The sequence below is a fragment of the Corvus brachyrhynchos genome, unplaced genomic scaffold (genome assembly GCF_000691975.1).
Source record: "Corvus brachyrhynchos isolate BGI_N302 unplaced genomic scaffold, ASM69197v1 scaffold86, whole genome shotgun sequence".
In the NCBI taxonomy this organism is placed as follows: Eukaryota; Metazoa; Chordata; class Aves; order Passeriformes; family Corvidae; genus Corvus; species Corvus brachyrhynchos.
The window spans coordinates 900000-919726 of record NW_008238647.1 but is presented as its reverse complement, the minus strand read 5'-3'; the positions used below and the strand labels follow the sequence as shown (position 1 = coordinate 919726).

Here is a 19727-nt window from a genome sequence, read left to right as displayed (position 1 = left end):
GCAGGGCTCTGTGTAGGGTGATGTACAGCAAGAAGAGTGAAAAGATGGTGGAAATAATAAAATCAATCACAATTTTGTATCAAAAGTAAAAACTTCATTGTTGTTTGGTAAGCTAGCCAGCCTGATGTTAACTACATGCTTATGTGCATATCAGTATGTTAAATACTGTTCTGCTATTTAAAGAAACACAGATTGTGTGTGGGGACTGACGTCTGCTGACTAGTGCTGAAGTACCTGCATATTCTATATATTTATAAAAGAAAAAGCTTTTCTGGCACAGTAACAGTACATTCTTTCTTAGAGATTTCATTTTCTTAACATGGAAACCAAAAGTTTGTCTTTAGGAAGCGTGCAACTCTCTTCTTATCAAGATCAAACTCAAACTGCTTTCTTCCACTGAAGAAATAAAGGAAGCCTAGGAAAAAAAACAAACAAAAACCAACCCAGATGAATTATGATATTGCAGATATAAAGATATGTACACTTTAACAACATCCTCAAAGAGCTCAAAGCAACCTTTGGAAACATTTATGCTGCCAAGAGCATCTACTCCCAGGTGTAACCTCTGCAAAACATGGCACAGCAGCATGAGGGCACCTTCTGCAGCAAACCAGCCATGCACATGCTGCACAGGCTGCATCATGTATTCAATGAACCCCACAAGGTCACACTACAGAAGATGTATCCTGTGCATTTGTTCAGTGTAAAGTATGTGCTCTTACACACCAGCTGTGCTGAAACCCCCAGAAGGATGCATTCCTAGCCACCTGTCGGTAGGCATTGCACAGTCCCCAGTGGGGCACAGAGCACAGCAAGGTGTGAGCAGGTACTTGCTTGATGGGTGCTGCCAGATACCATGCAGGGAAGGAGAGTTCCAGCCTGGGCTAGTCACTTCCACACTGCTCTCTGGGAGAGAGATCTCTCAGCTCAATGTGTGAGACTTGTTTTGAAGGAAGAAGTAAGATTTGCTATGAAACAATTAGCATGCATGGGTTTGGATGAGCAGCAGATGAGGAGCAAACAGGCAACTGGGAAGCTGTGACATGTGGCAGTGTGAATGTACCCTTGAGTCTAGTCCAGCATCTCCCTAAGTACCATTCACCCTCATGCAGGAGAAGCTGGTGCTGATTGTTTTGTGTCAGAGGGCCAGGCTGTGATAGCCTCGCTCACAGCAGGTACACCTTACATTGTTGAGATGCCACTGTCTTGATTTTTGTGGCATGATGTGCACATCAGCATGAATACAGATACATATGTCCCTTAGAGCTGGCCTTTCCAGATGTGCAGCTGTCACCAAAGGTGCACCATCATTATGTTTCAAGGGGGTGAAGTGAAGCATGGGAGTGTTATGTGACTGCTTCAGGGTCTTGCTGGTCATCCTGGGGATTCTGAGCAGCATGTAGAAATCCCTCTCTCTGCCCAAGCACTCTCAGCCCTATCACACTGAGCATTTTGTATAGATTTTAGTAAGAACAGCAACTCACTTTCATATTGAAAAACAGCATCAATCTTCCCATTAATTCCTGGAAATATATCTCTTATCAGTAATGGCTTCCTATCCATGGACTGACTTCTTTTATCATAACTGAGAAAAGAGATAAACAAACAGGAGTCAATGAAATCCGTAAACAACTCTTGATTAATTCTCTCAGCATATTATCTCCTACCTATCAACAGATAACCAAGTTCATTGAAGATTTTCAGTATTATTTAGGTAGAGAGACACAATTTGCCATAAATTCATTATTACTCTGTTAGCTGCACTGGGTGAATTTCTTCTATTTACTCCACCTTAAGATACATCTAAGAATACCTAATATTGGAACCATCACCATAAATCTGCTTTATGTTTTTTATGAGAGACCATGCCTCAAGGAGTGATAGATAATAGATCAAAAAAAAAGAGTGCTTTCATGTTATATCTCTGTAAGAAAAGTTTATCAGGAAAAATCTAGGGGTTTTTTTCTGAAGTTATAAGCTATTTTAAGTCAATTTACTTAAGTTACTTACAGCAAGCTATTACATTATTGGTGAAGTGGAGTTTATCTATCAGTGCTGGAATAAGAGGGCTTGTGAAAGCTTTTCCCTTCTATAATTTGCTTAACAGGAGATTTAATGATCTAACTCTTCATCATTCAAGTTACAAGAGTTCGACCTAAAATGTTGAAGTCTAATCTTCTGCCTAAACTACAAATAAGTGGCTGAATAGTTACTCTGTGGTGATCTCTGTATGTACAATCATTTGGGCATTGTGGTGGAAGGAAAAAGAAGTTTTGTTCATCTGCAATACTTCAGGTTATTTACTGCTTCCACAACATGAGCACTTTCTTTGTTAGAAATCTATGTCCTGTAAGACAAACTTGAGCAGTAGGGACTGGATTGGAAAAAAAAAAAAAATGATAACCATTCACAGCAGATAATTCATTGCAGTACATAGCATTTATCAGCAACTTTATGAAACTATCTGTTAGTAACTGGAAAATGGGTGACATTCTCCTTCTTACTCCACAGAAACATATTTGATATAAATAGTGAGCTTCTGCCTGATTTCCTGAGATGACCTGGGGAGCTGTATGATGGCTTTTTAACCAAGGCAGCTAAATGAAAACAAAAAAACAAACAAACTGTTAAATAGTTAAATCAACTAAAAGGAGAGCTTACAAGTACTCTTCCACCTCCTTTCAAATATTTTTCAACAACCAGTTGTGACACTGAAAGAGATCACCAGAAGTGCCTGACTAATGCATCCTAAATCATGACAGGATATTGATCATGTGGTTATGTTTGTTTCTATTTATAAAGTAATACAGGAAATATTACCTCCAAAATTTGTCCGCTATGAAGTAATATGTTTTGCCCTCATTTCCATTATGAAAAGCTGCATCAATTTTGGTAACATCCTTTGAAAAACCCAGGGTTTTGAGTTTTTGGGGGTATCCAGGAAGTATGGTATCTCCCCTCACAACCCAGAATTCATTCCCTATTAAGAAAAGTTGATAACAACATGCTATGAGAATCTTCTTCTGGAAATGATACAATCCTTTTCATGAAATCTAATGGTTACCTTAAAATGACCACTGTACTTGCAAATAACTGAAAATAGTTGTAGAGTCCAAAAAAATGCAATAATTATCCACATAACTTTTTTTGAAAACTGAAATTTCACTCCTTCTTCATACTTATATTCGTTTCCCACAAGCTTAGAAGAAGCAGGTGGTATCATTCTTAAACTCAATAGATAATTTCCCAGAAAAAAAGAAAAGTAATTACACTTATTCTGGGGGGAAATTTTTCTATGTGGATATTAAAAAAAAAGATACATGTTCTTTAACTTGGATAATGCTTTTGTTATCTCTGTGATTGAACACACAGAAATTTATTGGACTAAATTAAAGATTGTGGAATCCTACAGAAACAGTTTAAGTTATTTTGAAACCAGACACAAAATGTCAAGGCTAGTTGGGAATATAACATGTGAAAATAAAAAGACAACATTTTACCTTTAAAAATGACCATTTCATCTTTTTCAGAAATTTCGTATGCAGCATCAACACCAGGTGGCAGCCGTGGCCAGAATGACGATATCAAATCAAAATCAGCTGTTCTGACTGCTGGCTGTTTGCGCCAAATATGCCTCGTGTAAATACATAACAGGTTTTAAACAAAATCAGATGTTCACACACATTAATGCATGAAACCACATCATGGGAACAGGGGCAGTATATATCAGACTAAACTCAACCATGTACCCTGAGTTAGTTATACTACATTCCCTGTAAAGTTGATGTGAAGACAGTTATTTGCATGGTGGGATTGTTCTCTTCTTGATGCAGACATCTAAAATAGGTCAGATGAACCCTTTTGTCAAAACGTTTATTTCCCCTAATGCAGAAATTGAACTTAGAGGGACCTGGCTCACGTGGCTGGTATGGGGTAAGACTTTGGGAACAAAAGTGCAATTTTCCTTTCTTTTTATTATTATACTAAATCCTCACTACAGGGGCTCTTCAAGTAGGTATTTGTCAGGGCTGTCTCAGCTCTCTCAAAGCAAAGACACCGAAGAGGGTATGAAGTGTCCCAGAGCTGGTGATGTGTTTTGCCAAACATGTTTTGCTCTCCCAGATGCTGAACACTTGGGACTTGTTTACAGCCTAAAGTGAAAACAGCCCATGTTTGCAGAGGAGCCATCTTTTCACCCTCCATTCACAGCAGTCCCTGTTCCAAAAGTCATCCTCCTCCTTAAACCTCTCTCTTTATTTCTCCACCACCCTCTTTGTTTTTGTTTTCCATCTCTTCTCCTCATTCCCTGTCTTGTCTTCCTGTCTAAAATGGCTGATATTCTGATTAAAGTTATTTTTCTCTGCTGTGGGGCATAATTTAAAAAGTGACACCCAGCTATTTTACTTCCAGAAGCTGACTTACTTGCCTTTAAAGAACATTATTTCTCCACGGAAAGTGGTGACAGCATCAAAAGTTAAATTGGAGCTGCAGCTGTTTGGCAATACAGGATCTTTTGACTCAGTTGGGTCTTTTATCTCAGTAGATTCCCTTTGATCATTGTTTGTGTTAGGAGATGGTCCTAAAAGAAGCAGTTTATGGAAGAAATTTTAGTGTGAACTCATTGAGGTATACCAATACACAAAAACGTCACTGAAAGGTATCCAAAGTCTTTGAAATTATAAGCAGTAGTTGATGAAAAAATCTGAATTACCATAGAGGTACTGTATGCCAGTAATATCATCCTGATGAAGAAGGAGTACTGAAGGGTCAAACTTCCTGTAAACTGGATACATCAGAGAATTGGGATCTTTGGAATGGTAAAGTCCCAGTGAATGGCCAAACTCATGGGCAGCAACATAAAACAGGTTTGTGCCTGAAAACATCAAACAAAACACATAATAGGAGACTGGTGTCTTTTTATTTGTCCTGAAAAACATGGAGGGCATAAGGTAGGTCAGAGGCTTTCAGAACTGCTTGCTTAAGCAAATGAAATTCTTGTTGGAAATTCAGTTGGAGATGAAATTCTGGTCAGAAGTAAAAATAATGGAATTGTTATAGCAGAGTACGAGGAAATAGTCTGTAGATCCTGCAGAATTCAGTGTGGGAGAAGGACCCTGGGCCAGTGCAAGTGAGGTAGCTGTGAGGGAAGAAGTTGGAGGAGTGGAGAGAGGGAGGGCCCCCTTAAAAATAAGTCTCTCTCCAGTGCATGGCAGAAGCTGAGTTGGGGACTTAAACTAGAAGCTCAGAGGTTTTATATAGCTATGAAACCAGCTGTCCAGTGCTCCTTCAAGTCAGCAGCAATTTAAACACTTCTTAAAGAAGAGAGGAGACAGACACTGTGCTCTTGATTCCATGTGCAACTTTCTTCAGGAATGATTTGGAGATCTTAATTACCTACCCTCTGTGCTTTTGGTCCATGTTTCATCCTCATCAAAGTGAGCATCTCCACCAAAGTCCTTTCCAGGTGCATAGGCATGAGCAAGGGAGCCTCCTGGGCCGTCAAATGGGATGAAGTCGTTGTGAGCTGAAGAACAAATCCCATACAAGCTGACTGGGGGTTCCTGCACACATTGAGCAGCACATAGCAGGTATAGATCCAGTGAGCTACTGGCAGCTCCCTATATTTTCTTCCTCTCTCTCTTCATCTGCCTCTATGCCCTCCCCCAAAGTCTGTCAAGAATTATGGCCATAGCACCTAGAGCAAGAACTGTGTGTTTCTGTCTGCTTGTTCAACTGGACATTGAACTTCACATGTGCTATGTATGGGAGAAATCATTCCAGTTCAACTGCTCCTTATACTGCAGCAACTTGGCAATTACTCAGTTGCATAAAGATTTACCTCTGGCTGCAAAGGAGATCATTATGTCTGCATCACCTCGGTCCTTCTTGATGAATCTCAGTGGGGTCACACTGCTCCAAACACTTAACGCCTTCTTGATCACTGCATTGACATCTGCTGGACGCAGGTCTGGTGTGTAGTTTACTATCCTTCAAAATATAAAAAGAACCAGTTGTGTTCTTACCACTCACCCTCTATTGCATACTGTCTTGACATGAAGAATTCCATTGTGATTACCTGTATGTCAGGACTTGTTTTGTCCATTTTGGCTCTCCTGCAAAGGTGGAGAATCCAGCTATGTCAGGGAATCCACAGCGGCGTTTCTGTACCAAGTCCAAAGTGCCAGAATCCAGTTTCCCTGTCACCTCCAGCCCAAAGAATTCTTGCATTTCTTTTAATTTTTGGGACATTGCACTGTCACTTTTCCAAACAAAAGATTCCCCATCCTTCTTAAAGCCATAGTAATTTTCCAGGTACTTCTAATGGAAAAAACCAAACCCAACACTTAGAACAACCAATAGTGTTAGCTTTTGTAGCTTATAAAGTATTATACAAACACCAGTCAGTCATATGCCTCTGGTACTTTTCTTTCTGTTCTATGACAGCATGGATAATAGTTTGTTAAAGCCTGTATGAATATTTTTCTCTTAATAATAGTTTTTTTACATTGTATTATCACTATAAATATTTTGTAGCTATCAAAAATACTTTTAAAATTAGTATTTGTTTAACAAATTATTTTTTGATAATGTGCCCTCCACTTACCCTGTGCCCTAGGGTTACCTAGAGTCCTTTAGAGGAAGTAATTGGAAATACACAACTGAATATAAAATTTTTAGATAATAATAATTCAGAAAAAAATGCTATACTTATTTCATGAAGAGTTATGTTTCATAATATTACACGTCACATAAATAACCACATTTCTACGTGAACTACAAACCAACCCTAGACTGACTCAGAAGTTTAATTATTTGTAGAATTAACAGAGTGAATGAATGCATCATTGGATTTAATTGATCTCTAAAAAAAAGTGAAATAAGATGAGTTGGTGCTAAAGTAGCCTTTGTCATCACAGTACCCCCCTCCATTCTGAGAAATATTCAATCAGTTATTTATTCTACTTGCTCTTTGGCTGCTCTATACTGGTTACACAGACTGCCGTGGATGCTCAACAGTAGCTAAACATCTCCCCAGAGGTCTGCCTTCCTCACCTGGATAAGCTTCAGGCCTTCTTCCTTTGTCTGCCTTGTATCTGCAGGAAAAGCACAGGAAAGTGCTGCACATAATAATAGGAGAAATGGGCGATTTTCCATTCTCATTTGCACTAATCTTTAGAGAGGTCTTTTTTGCAGTCTTCCACACACCTGCTTCACCTTTATATAGTATTTGTTTGCTTTATAAAGCTTTCCAATCCCTGACTCATTGATTCTCACAATGTCTAGCTAGCAACAGAACATGAAAACAAGGGTTTTGCCATAAAACAGATCAGTGCTGTCTTTCATCCGGTTCCACCCTTGTGCAGGTTTTGCAACATGGAAATATGATTAATGAGAAGATAATAGACCTGTAGATCTTTTTAATAAGCTTATTAACCTTTTAATTGTTAAAATGTAGTCTAACGCTTCAAAACTTAAAGCATATCTCTTTACTGCTTTCCATTCGAAGATAATATTGATTTCAAAAGGGTTGTTGAAGTACCTAAAGTGACAAATATTCACAGAAGGTTACAGGACTGTAGACTACAAACAGAAATTAGTTTTCTAGGTTTCTTTTTTTTTTTTTTTTGGGGAGGGGGTGGGTGGGTGGATTTTTTCCTTTTTTTTGGAGGCTATTATAGTGCCACCATCTTTCTCTTTGATAGAGTCCTGTCAGTGTTTTAACTCCTTGCTTGATGAAGCAATGCTTTGTTTATGCAGTTTTTTTAAAAGAGTTTGCACCTGGATTAAACGTTCTTTTTTTTTTTCTGCAGGAAAATGTGAAATTAACACAAATAAATGAAAATACTGTTTCCAGCATATATAAAAATTATAAAAATTGAGCCAAGACATTTTCATGTTACTTTTATTCAGCAGTTTTTTCCACTGTTCTCAGAGAATTGCCCAAAGACTTTGTATTTCACACTCTCCTTCTTTGATACTTACTATAAGGTTTTTAAAAGCACTGAGGTTTTCTGGATCAAACTCTTTGATGGCTGTTCTTGTCACAGAGAGGTTCCTCTGTTCTCCATTTCTGCCATTGGTGGTAAGAACTGCTGACACTCAACAGCAGGTTCACTCTAGATTGGGTCCACTTTTCCTCCATGCCCACTTCTGCTTGGGGCTGACAGAGGATTTTGGGTAAGCCTGCAGTGCAGGTGGGACTTTGAATGTGCAGAGAGATAAACTCCCTTCCACTGGGAGCTGGTGGGATAATAGACATGTGAAAGGAGAGGTTATAAATATATTTTGCACTTGAGATATTTGCTGAAATTGAGCATTTTGTTGGTACCAGAAGGATCCCCAGAGCACAGCATGCCAGTGGCCATCCATAGGCAGGACGAGAGCGATTGCTGGATCTGGGCAGCTGAAACAGGGACTGTCACCAGCAAGTCTGGTGGGACTCCACAAAGGTTATCTGGTCACTGAGGACTGAATTCCTACCCTAAGAGCAGACACCTACCTGTGGCATTTCCACTGGGGAGAGAACCCCTCCCTAGACCTGGAAGGATTTGGACAGGCTCTGGGAATAACCTAGAAATGGGCCAGCTGAGCTGACAGGAAGCAATTCCCTGAGGGAGATTTTGATAATGGCTCCACTCACACAGTTATTTGAGGTGTACCTGGGTGGGTGAGATGAATCTAAAAATTGGCTGCAGAGTTCTCCTGTGCAGCTTAAATACTTCTCTGAAGAAACAGCTTCTGGTACTTACAGCTCCCCTATAGCCTTCCAACTCTTTTTTTTTTCTCTTCCCTCAGTGTCTCTGTGTGTACTAGAAGGAAAAAGTAACTTTCCAACCTGTAGGACTTAAATTTTCATTGCTCACCTTTGTCTCTAATGAGAGGGGTATTGGAAGCCGTCAAAACCATCTAAGAATGTATTGATGAAATTTTTACGGTTTTCTAATTATCAGCCTCCTCAAGGACATACTTTTGCTACTCTGTCGACCTCTTACTCACTTTTCTTGTTACTATTCCCCATTTCCCTCAGGACATCAATCACCTAGAGATCAATCATCTAGAATATGCTTTGTGAAGAAAGTTCCATAATCACAGAGATCTTCTTTGATGTTGTTCTTTGAGGTGACTTTATCCAGAAGTAGCACAATATATAATGTCAATCTCATTTTGGATTAAAGAAGTCAGTGTGAAAATTGCTATGTTCTCCTTTTTTCAACCTTTAAAAGTGTCTGAGCAAACTCCTAGGATTACCCTTATCTCTACCTCTTCTGGAATTAATCTTCTGCCTTGGATGCATTCCCATAGCCCCACCCTAAGCTAGCTGTACCCGAGAAAGACATATAACTGACAAGAAGTGTTAAAGTTTGCTCCTTTCTTTTGGCAAGGTTATTGCTAGTTCACAGGTTATTTATTTTAAAACTAGTGAGTATGTAGTATAGAGAAAAGAAAAAGAACATCTCATAGAGCCTCAATAGGATCAAGCTAAATTGATTAGTTTAATTACTCAGTTTGAAACTGCACCTCTCTGCTGCTTTATGTATCCTCAGTGTCCTGGCCAGGCTTAACTCTGGTAGCAGTGTAGGACCCTTGGATTAACACCTGGAAGAGAAGGTCTGTGCATGGGAATCTTCTGAGCTGTAAAACGGCAGCTTCAGCCTGTACTGCCATGAACATTTCTTAACTCAGTGCCTTTGGCACCTCCTTCCCGGCTGTGCTGCAAACCCTCAGACCTGGCAGCACAAACCTATCCTCAAAAATGTCTTATTGCTGACAAAGTGAGTGTGTGACCTACTTCTGGCTTTTATATAAAAGTTGTGAGTCTCCAGTATGGTAATGCTGATTCACTGACACCACTCAATGTTCCAGTCAGCTTGCACATGGGTCACCCTTGCTCTCTGTCAGTGAACTCATTAAGGGGTTTTTGCCTGAGATTTCATGTGCAGGGGATTGGGTCTAGGTCAACTGTTGTGCAGTCAAGAATTTTAGATGTAATAGGTTCTTTTTTGTGTTTCTAATTTGCATGCCTGCTCCTGGATTCCAAGGAAAGCTCCTATTCATACAGGACAAGTACTTGAAATTATGTTTATGGATAAATTTCCCCTGCTGGTACCCAAGAGGCCTTTAATTCCAGAAATCATTTATGAGTTATAACAAAATCCTGGTTACAGGAAATCTTCTCTTTTTCACTAAGTATAGACAGGCAACTCCAATATTCCTATTTCCAATGTTTCCAACGTCATCTGAGCTACGTCTTTCATTTGCCAGGAATTTCATTGCTTTTCCCAAACCGAAAGTAATGTTCTTTCATTTCAAAGTTTAAGACATTAACAAAGCAGAAATACACATAAAAACTCCATGGTTTACACATCTCACTAGTCCCCTTTTCTATGTGGAATCCATGGCATGTTGTCATCCGTTTCTACTCCAAGCTACACTTGCTAGATTTTTCTTCACAGCTAAATAAATATCACTCATTTTTGATGTACTTTGAGTTTAAGCTAATTAAAACCCAGAGGTGGAGGGAGTATTTTGATTTTGCTGTTTCCTGGATGTCATAACTAAAAAAATAGTACTAACCTTATGCAGGAGAAATACTTTAATCTAATGTGAGTCATTGTAAACAACAACAGTGTTCTGCTTTGCTGTTGCTGAAATGTCCCTTTTGCTTCCTCCTCAATCACTTTCAAGTCTCAGCCAACAACCAGAGCCTAAAGGCCTGGTTTCTGAAGGTAGACTTCACATACAAGAAGGTGTCTAGTTAGGATATCAAAGTATGTAGGCATTTTTAAAAGCAAAGAGAATGAATCCCATTAGTTATGTACAAACAGTACTCACAAGCACCCTGCCTAAGCCTGGAGGCATCTAATGTCCTTGGAGTGAAGTTTCTTCAGGATAGGCTATGTACAGAGCAAAAGCTATTGAAAAAGACACTGGAAAATGCTGGGGCAACCCCAGTTTTCCCGTGTTTCTGCCCTGCCTGGACTGCTGCCAGGTGAGCTCACCCACTTTTGAGTCCATGACTTCACCATGGTGCATCCCTTGCAGCAACGCTGAGCTGTTGTGTCCCTACTTGGCTGTTAAGACATGGCTTGATTTGTAACATAGGTTGGCTTTAGACTTGGCTTTAGTGGTAATTAGAGCATATCTAGCATGGCACAAAACATGCATGAGGAGGACATGGCAGAGAAGAGATATTCCAAGATCATAAAACTATAGAGTTGTTGGTCTAGAAAGGACATTAAGGATAATCTCATTCCAACTCACCTGTGATAGTCTGGGACACCTTCCACTAGACCAGGTTGCTCAAAGCCCCATTCAGGCTAGCATTATCTCTCCTGCCTCTCTTTTATCTTGTCTGTGAGCACAGTGGGACAGTGGCTCTGTGAGTGCACCGAGAGACATGTGGCTTCCTCTGGCCCTGATGGATGTGGGGACAGGGGGTAATATGTCTTTGATCAAATCTGAGGGAACTTCCCTGTGCAGAAGACCAGGAGCAAATTTTACCTCTGCCTCATGGGTTTGAGCTGTGGTAGCTGGAATACTCTCCTTGTCAGCCATTCCCATCCTCTCTTTCTGCCTTTGCCAAGTCTGCTAGAGAAAGAGTAATAGCAAGTCCACTTCCTTGTACAATCACGTCATCAGAGGAGTGTTGTAAGAGATGGGATCAAATCCCTTCAAATAGAGGATGGACTCCAGACAAGCTGTCTTACAGCTCAAGGGGTGTTTAAAGTCACTGAGCTATTATTGCCCTGTGAGGGGCACCCAAACAAGGAGCATGGAGGAATCAGCTGTGCATTTCTCTGTGTTGCACCACTCCTCTGGAGGATTCATCTGTGGTAGTTACATAAAAATCCTTGGCTTTTTCTTATAATTTTGGCTTGTTTGCTGGGAAGCGGTTCTTGTTTGTGGCTTCTTGTCCAGCATTGTGAGGTGGACTGCCAGTCCTGATTCCATTTCCATGGCACATGGTCACAGCTCAGGAGGGCTAATCCACTGACTCCATGTGACCCTGTGATCATATCTCCATCACTTCCCTATCTGCCTGCATGCTACCTCCATCCCCAGACTGGACATTTATCCTTCTCTCTGGTTGCTCATGTTCTGCTGTACCAATGACTCTGTCCATCAAAGCCACCCTCAGTGGCACTGGTGCACCGGTCCTCTCAGCCCATGGCCATGTTCCCATCTAGCTGTCGCAGCCCCTGCCTTGTCTTTGTCCCCATGCTGGGGGTCATGGAGGGTGAGGCCACAGACTCCACTCTCCCTTTGCACATGCTTGTGCAGGATCTCTTACCTTTTATGCCTCCCCGACATTGGTCCTGAGTGTCTTTGCTTACACCTCTGTCCCCTGGGTAATTTCTAATTGACTGTCAGAACTGCCCCTCTACTTCTTATTCTCTTTAACTTTCCCCCCACAGACACTGAGCCCTGCTAGAAATTCTGATGGGTCCTGGTGTCATTCAGGCTTTTGTGTGGTTATAGCAGATGCCTTGTCCCCAGTGGACTGAATCAGAACACAAGAACTGCTAAACTCAAGCAAAATATTTATTACTCAAAAACAACTTGATTAATAAATAGTTGGAGAACAAAATAAATTAAAACTGTACATTAGGTTTTACATTTTAAGATTTTAAATTAGAATTGCCAAAGGTCAGCATTTCAGACTCAGATGCACAGGAACAGCTAAATAACACTGTTTAGAATCAAGAAACATGAAAAACTCTTTCTGGTACAAATATACCCCTGCATCATCACTTAATATTTCTAGCAATTAAACCAGCTGTTGCTCTTCATTGTACGGATGAGTTTCTTTTTCTTGATGTCAACCTCATACTGGCTTGATCCATGGAAAAAGTAGAAATATCCTAGAATTGGAAGGACAAAATATTGACAAATTAATATTTCATTTTTGTATACCTATTGTTACACACCCACTATTTTCTTGGGTGATTTTAAAAAAATTAAACAAAAAATTTAGTATATCTATGGAAACATAAATTTTTTGGCTTTGGTTAGTTGTTTTTTGAGTTTTTTTATATTATATTTTGATTTTTTTACCATTTTTCTGAAGGGCAGCATCAATTGGATAGCTGATCCCATGGAAGTCAGCTGCTATTTTTCTTGGATAGCCTCTTTCCATTGATTGGGTATTTTCATTGAAACTAAATAAAGAAATTGCATGGAAACAGAAAATAAGCATCGGATATTCAATGTTGAAACCAAATGGATTTTTACACAATATGCCTACTCTCAGCTGAAAATCCAGTACCTGCAAGCATTGTGATCTCAGAGAGCTGTATAAATCCTGGCTGTGTGAATATTTACATCTTTAGTAGCCTAGGTAAGCCTGTTTTCAGAATATCAGACTAAAACATTCACTTTCATTCCCTGAGACTGACAATAAGGCTAGATGGGGCTTATACTGAGTAACAAAAATAATTATTCAAACATAATTATTTTAATTTTGCAACACACAATCCATGAAGTGACCCCGTAAGAGAAATGCAAGTTCAGGTGTAATAACACTCTTTTAAGATAGTATTACAGATTAATTATTAGGCTAAGATTACTGCTTAGCTGAACTGTTTCTTAAGAAGTAAATGCTTTAATCTCCTTCTATAATTTTCTTGATTTATTTGTCATTTATAAATTTTACAGAGCACTTTTCTCCTTAGTAACTACAGAATGAATACATGACATGGTGACAAAGTCTACTCAATTTATATTTTTATACTAATTATACTACATAATATTTTTACACTAGTTCACATTGCTTCTTAATGAATAATCAAAGCTCATTTGCCCCTTAATCACAGCCTGGTAAGAGTAAGTGAACACTCAGGTGTTACAGACTTTGTTCTATGAAAAGACCTGAGTAATTGAGTTTCAACTTTCCGTGGCTGAGAAGGCTAACAAAAAGAGGACATGAACTTCCTGTACAAATAATCATATCACTTGATTTAAAAAACCATTTTGATTATCTCTTGTACAGGAGAGAAAAGAACCTTACCTCCAGTACTTGTTACCAACAAAGAAATAAGTTCTCTTGGTATTTTGGTCGTGAACAGCTGCATCGATTTTCCTGACACTGGTGGGGAAGCCCAGGTTCTGAATGGGCTTGGGGAAGCCTGACTCTATGCTGTAGCCACTGACAGCCCAGTACTGGTTGTCTACAAGGAAACAAATAGTTATAAGGATTCTTGAGGAGTCTGATCTCCTTTTTGTCAAAGCCCCAGAGCTTTCTGTGTAGTTAATGTCGCCAAACAGCACAGATGTCCAGCTGAAAACATTACCCTCTTAGGGCACACAGAAGTTTGAATATCTCACAGCTCTTGGATTTTCCACATTTTATAGTCATTAAGAGTATTATATACTCAATAATTAAAAGTCAATATATTTTTTAGGTGTGTTTGTCATCTTTAAAAATGTATTTAGATACTGTAATGTAGCAATCAATTTTGTCTCAGCTATAGTCTTCTCTCTCACTGACCAAAGAAAGTGCATGTAGGACTGTTGTGAGGCAGCATTAGTTAACGGCAGCAATATAATTTTCAAAATTTAAATGGATTTAAATATTAAGAATATTCTCTATTAGCGCTAGTATTAGTGTTAGAGTTAATATGAATATTAGCATAATCATTCCATTATGATTAAATAACGTTAGCAGTATTGCTTTAACTTCAGGTAGTCATAAGAAACTGATGGAAATGTAAGAGGGGTACCTTTAAAAAACAGCACTCGATCCTTGTTGTCAACCTCATAGGCAGCATCAAAGCCAGCTATCAGTGATGGCCAGAAGGAGAAGATGGTGTCGTGCTCAATTCCTGTGAAATATGGGCTTTTGCGCCAGACGTAGCTGATAGAAGCAAAACCAGCAGAGTTTCATTGTCTCTACTTCATCAGGAGATCAGGGGCCCATTAATGTACTTTAAATCCTAATGTCTGGGTTCTGGAACCAGTGGTCCCTATGAGGCAGAGATACCACCCCTTTTGGAATGCAGTCTTTCCCTCTGCCCTGCTCCCTCACAGACAGGTGCCCTTTACTGTAAGTTGCTCTGAGGTCACAGAATAGTTCAGGTTGGAAGGGACCTCTGAAGTTTATCTTTGTCCAACCCCTTGGCTCAGCCAGGGTCACCTACCATTGGTGGCCCCATAGACTTCTGCATTTGCAGCCTGGCTGTTTGTCCAGGACAACATAGAATATCTGTGGTAAAGCTGACAATTGCAGCTTTCACTTAACCATGACCCATGTTGGTAGGCACAGCTCATTTCAGTTTGGTTACAAATGTTAAATAATCATTCTTGAAAACATGTTAAACTCGGTTTAAGGAAGAACTGCTCTTTCCCCCTCCTCCTTGAAAATTATTAAATTTTTAAGCTACAATTCTTCATGTGTTTTAGAAGGGAAATCAGACTCACACCATCAAAGGAAGCTTGTTCAATCAAAACACAACTACCAAACCAAGAAGGGGGTGAAGCCCTGGGCCTGACATGCTGTTTGCTCTCACCAGGCTGGATGTGCTCAGCCAACAACCCACGACAGTGCAGTGTCAGAGCATGCCCAAAATGAGGTCACCCTGCAACAGCAGGGGCTCCCTGTAGACATTACTGGGCAGTGGTCTAGTGTAGAATCCTAGGTCAGAGTGACACTAAAAGTCACCAGGGACATTTTCCACTGCTCCCTGGCCCACACAAGGCATGGTGTGATGAGGACAGTGCCACATGTGAAGCAGCTGCAGGCTGAGGAGTGACACTGGAATTACTCAGCCTTGCACAATTTTAGTAGACATGGATGATGATGTCTGATGGATTAAAACATTACACTCACTTGTCAGTAAACCATGTTGCTCACCCAACCCAGGTGGGCTAGTGAAATATTTCAAAGTTGCCTTAACACTTGCAGAAAGAAATATTTTCCTTTGTAACCAAGGGAAGATAAATTCCTTGAACTGAATTTTATGCTTTGCCTTTGTGAGACTCACAAAAAGATGTTGCTGGAAATTAAAGTGCTTACCTGTCTTTGAAGAACAGTGTTTCCCCACGGAGAGTAGTGATAGCATCGAAACTCAGAGGGTCGCAGTCGTCTGGTCTTTGGGGTGGCTTGGAGGGTGTCATTTCTGTTGGTTCTTCCCTGGGAGACATTTCAGTTGGGGCTTCTGCAGGTATCGTTTCAGTTGGTTCTTGTGGGGGAGAAGTTTTTGGTGGAAGTGCAGATGATTCCTTGGGGGGTCCTTTGGAAAATAAGGTAAGTGTGGAATTAGAAGGTGGATCAGAGCAGTTCATGCCACAGCATTTCAGGTTGTATGATGTGAAGCCAAATGTGCACATAACCACCCTTTTGTGGAAGATAAGAGGGTTTAATGCTACAGACACAGGCTGTTCCTCTGGTATCATTGGAGAAAGGCTCTTGGATCTTTTGACTAACCTGTACTAATTGGAATGGAATCAGTCCACAGATTCCATTTTGCAGTGTAGACTGTTAGCCACAAAAACCCAAGAGATTTGCCCAAAAACAATAAAAGTAAATTAAACCTCAGTATCTTTCTTGTAGTAGGAAGTTCAGTACATTTTAGCTGTTGGGAAAAATTCATTATAAATTGTTATCCGTTTTTCACTAGAAAATGATGCTTCTTGCTTACCATAGAGGGCTTGAATGCCATCAATGTCATCCTGATGAAGTTGGTAGTCCCTTGTGTCTGTGGGCATATATATAGGATACATCAAAGCACCAAAAACGTTGGAATGACTGAGACCTAGTGAATGGCCCAACTCATGAGCAGCAACGAGAAATAAGTTGTATCCTAAAAAAGACCCAGCACAAAGAACAAAAAATAAATACATTTTTCATTTGACACCAGGATACAGCCACCATTTTCTCATGTGGGATATATAATTCATGGTCTTAAAAATGGCAAAATCTAACTATACCCAAGTAAGAGCTCTTTGGCCTCCTGGAGAAGAAATGAGTTTTGAATTATAGGTATTGATTTCTCACTGGAAAACCACTCTGGGAACAGTTTCTGCCCATGTTGCAGAAATTTTCCAACAAAGAATCAAGGTTACTTTAATGCTAATAACAATTGAAAAGCAGGTGAGAAGGTTTTAGTCACCTGATCAGATTTTGGGAATAGTAACTGACACGGAATTTGCCTTCACAAAACCAGTAATGTGCAACATAATCTCTGGACACTGTTGAAACCAGAACACTTCACTGTTATATTATATTTGCCAATCAATTCAAGATTTTTTTTCCTTTCCAGAAGTTAAAGATGAGCATCACTTTAAATCAGAAAAAACCCAATGCCAAGCAACAAACAAACAAACTAACAAAAGGGAGAGATTATATTACAACTTTTAAGGTCATTATCTGAGGGTCAAGATTCCCTGTCTTTTGATTTCATGATTACCTGACATTGCTATTCCATGCTAACTTAATTTCCTTCACTGGAGCTGTAACTGCAGTCTGCATTAACTTCAAGGGACTGTTGTGACTGCAGCCCAGATCCAAATATGCAGAATTATTTTACTAAATTACACTGACATTTTACATCTCAGTAAATACTGGAACTACTGCCATGGAATATATGACTTTACAGCATCTTCAAGACCACACTGTCTAATAGAAAACAGGCAACACAATATTTTAGGTTACCTACCACTATAGGTAGTAAATTTGGTCCAGTTTTCATCTTCATCAAAATGGGCATCTCCTCCTATCCCACCACCAGGGGGGTAGGCATGAGCCAGAGTTCCTCCTGGACCATCAAAGGAATAGAAGTCACCGTGAACTAAAAATAAGGGGGGGAAAAAGAGATGCTTTTCATTATCTTGGGAAGAAAAAGTGTCAAGTACTATCATTCCCAGGCAACAGAGTCCCCTTACATCCAGCTGCAAAGGAGATCATTATATCTGCTTGACCGCCGTAGACCCCGCTGAACCTCAAAGGGGTGACACTGCTCCAGAGCTGGAAGGCTCTTGCAATTGCTTCCTCTACATCAGCTTGCAGCATGTCTGGAGTGTAGTTCAAAATCCTGTGAAATAAAGACAAAAGGAATTAAAAGCAACCAGATCACATGTTGACTGGGACAAATGGTATCAAGGTCAAATATTTTAATCAGTAGCTATTATAATTTATGCATCTCAAGTGGTTTATTTTCAAAATATTTGCCTATATAACAGATGAAATTTTTACAGTTTTCTTTCATGTCTTTCAGAAACCCTAACATATACTCTCAGTTGTATTCCTTTTATCCACTGAGTATATTATTTAGTAAGCTGCTAGCTAACTAATGTAAACTCCTGTTTTGGTATTCTCATCACTATTTGGAAGCCTGAATAGTTCCCACTTTCCTGTCCCTTTCATCCTGAAAAGAGCTTTTACATGCAGAAATACAGAAATAAATAGTGAAGAGCCTGTTGACATTACTTCTGCCTAGCATTCACAGAGCTTGCCAGTGGTGTGGAGAAAAGCACACTTTAATGTATGTTACCGATATGTCACATCTTCCTTCTTCCACGTGGGGCTGTGTGGGAAGGTGCTGTATGAACGGACGTCTGGTATCCCACATCTAGGCTGCTTCATCATGTCCAGTGTCTTATGATTCAGCTCCCCAGTCACCTCTAGCCCAAAGAATGACTGCATCTCTCGTATTTTGTCAGACATGTGGTTGAGGTCCTTTGCTTTAAACAAAGCTTTTTCTTCTTTAAAATCATAGAAGTTTTCCAGATATTTCTGATAGGGAAGCAAAAAACAGTGGTTTAGAACATGAAACTTTCTTTTCAAATGCAGAGAGCTGGTAATAAAAGATTCCACATCGCTAATACTATGTTGATTTTCTCAATAAAATATTTCTTCAGTTCTGTCTGTAGTTCTTACCTTAGCAAATTGCATATCTTCTTTCTCTTTTTCTGGAGCCACTGGAAAAGCAGAAGAGCATATAACATATAATAACTCAAGGAAAAGAAGGATCTTTTTCTTCATCTTTTTCTCTCTGTCCTACCAGCCCTTGCTAGAAGACCTCTCAATCTCTTCTTCCTCTGTCTAAGACACACCAGAGTTTCACTATTTATATCAGTGCTGTGCTTGCTAAAGTCAATAATGGCATGACTCAGCTTATAACATCCTCTGATTTTCCACAGAAACACAGAAAACAAATTTGGGTTTAGAAGCAAGCAAACACATGACAGTTTACCTTGCCCAAACCCCCCTGATTTCGCAATCATATTATCGAACAGTATGTTGTTTTTTTCTTCATTCCTAAAGTGGGCTGAACAAAACCCACCCCATTTCTCAGAGGTGCTGAAGCGACGTGGCTCTTTTTGAGGGACAACCATCTGTAATTCTTCATAATACTTGATAAGGGACCTCCAGAAACTGCCTTCAGTTTTCTCAATGTGGCTTGCATGCAGGACCTCAGCAGGTCAGGAAAGAATGCCTTCCTTTAGCCCGTCTTATCCAGGATAATTTTAGTGTCATAGCCAATTTTACAAAAATCTCATTTATCTTTTCTTGAACCTGACATCCCAGCATTGTTAAAAAACCATCATTTGTGCTGCTACCTGGCCCATGTAATCATTGTACTATGGCCTCATCCTCTTGTTCCCCCACACCACAATGTAAAAGTCTCAGTAGAGCACCCAGGATCATATATCCCAGTCTGCATGGTCTATTAGACAAGAGTGGTTTCACAACTAAAGAAGAAATGGCAGAAATTGCCCTATGGAACTAC

At 39.8% G+C, this 19727-nt stretch overlaps 2 protein-coding genes across 2 annotated transcripts; both read right to left on the bottom strand.

Moving 5' to 3' along the window:
- Positions 1–103: 103 nt before the first annotated feature.
- Positions 104–7260, bottom strand: LOC103617950 (stromelysin-1-like). Its single transcript, XM_008636296.2, has 10 exons — positions 7054–7260; positions 6077–6318; positions 5840–5988; positions 5399–5524; positions 4712–4873; positions 4423–4579; positions 3501–3634; positions 2821–2980; positions 1485–1585; positions 104–415 (listed from the first exon to the last, which is right to left on the bottom strand). Exons 1-10 carry the CDS (start codon positions 7159–7161, stop codon positions 315–317), a joined length of 1440 nt encoding a protein of 479 aa, XP_008634518.1. The 5' UTR covers positions 7162–7260; the 3' UTR covers positions 104–314.
- Positions 7261–12586: 5326 nt separating this feature from the next.
- On the bottom strand, positions 12587–19008 carry LOC103617949 (stromelysin-1). Its single transcript, XM_008636295.2, has 10 exons — positions 18875–19008; positions 18489–18730; positions 17881–18029; positions 17655–17786; positions 16638–16799; positions 16013–16229; positions 14721–14854; positions 14009–14168; positions 13057–13160; positions 12587–12863 (listed from the first exon to the last, which is right to left on the bottom strand). Exons 1-10 carry the CDS (start codon positions 18977–18979, stop codon positions 12763–12765), a joined length of 1506 nt encoding a protein of 501 aa, XP_008634517.1. The 5' UTR covers positions 18980–19008; the 3' UTR covers positions 12587–12762.
- Positions 19009–19727: the final 719 nt, after the last annotated feature.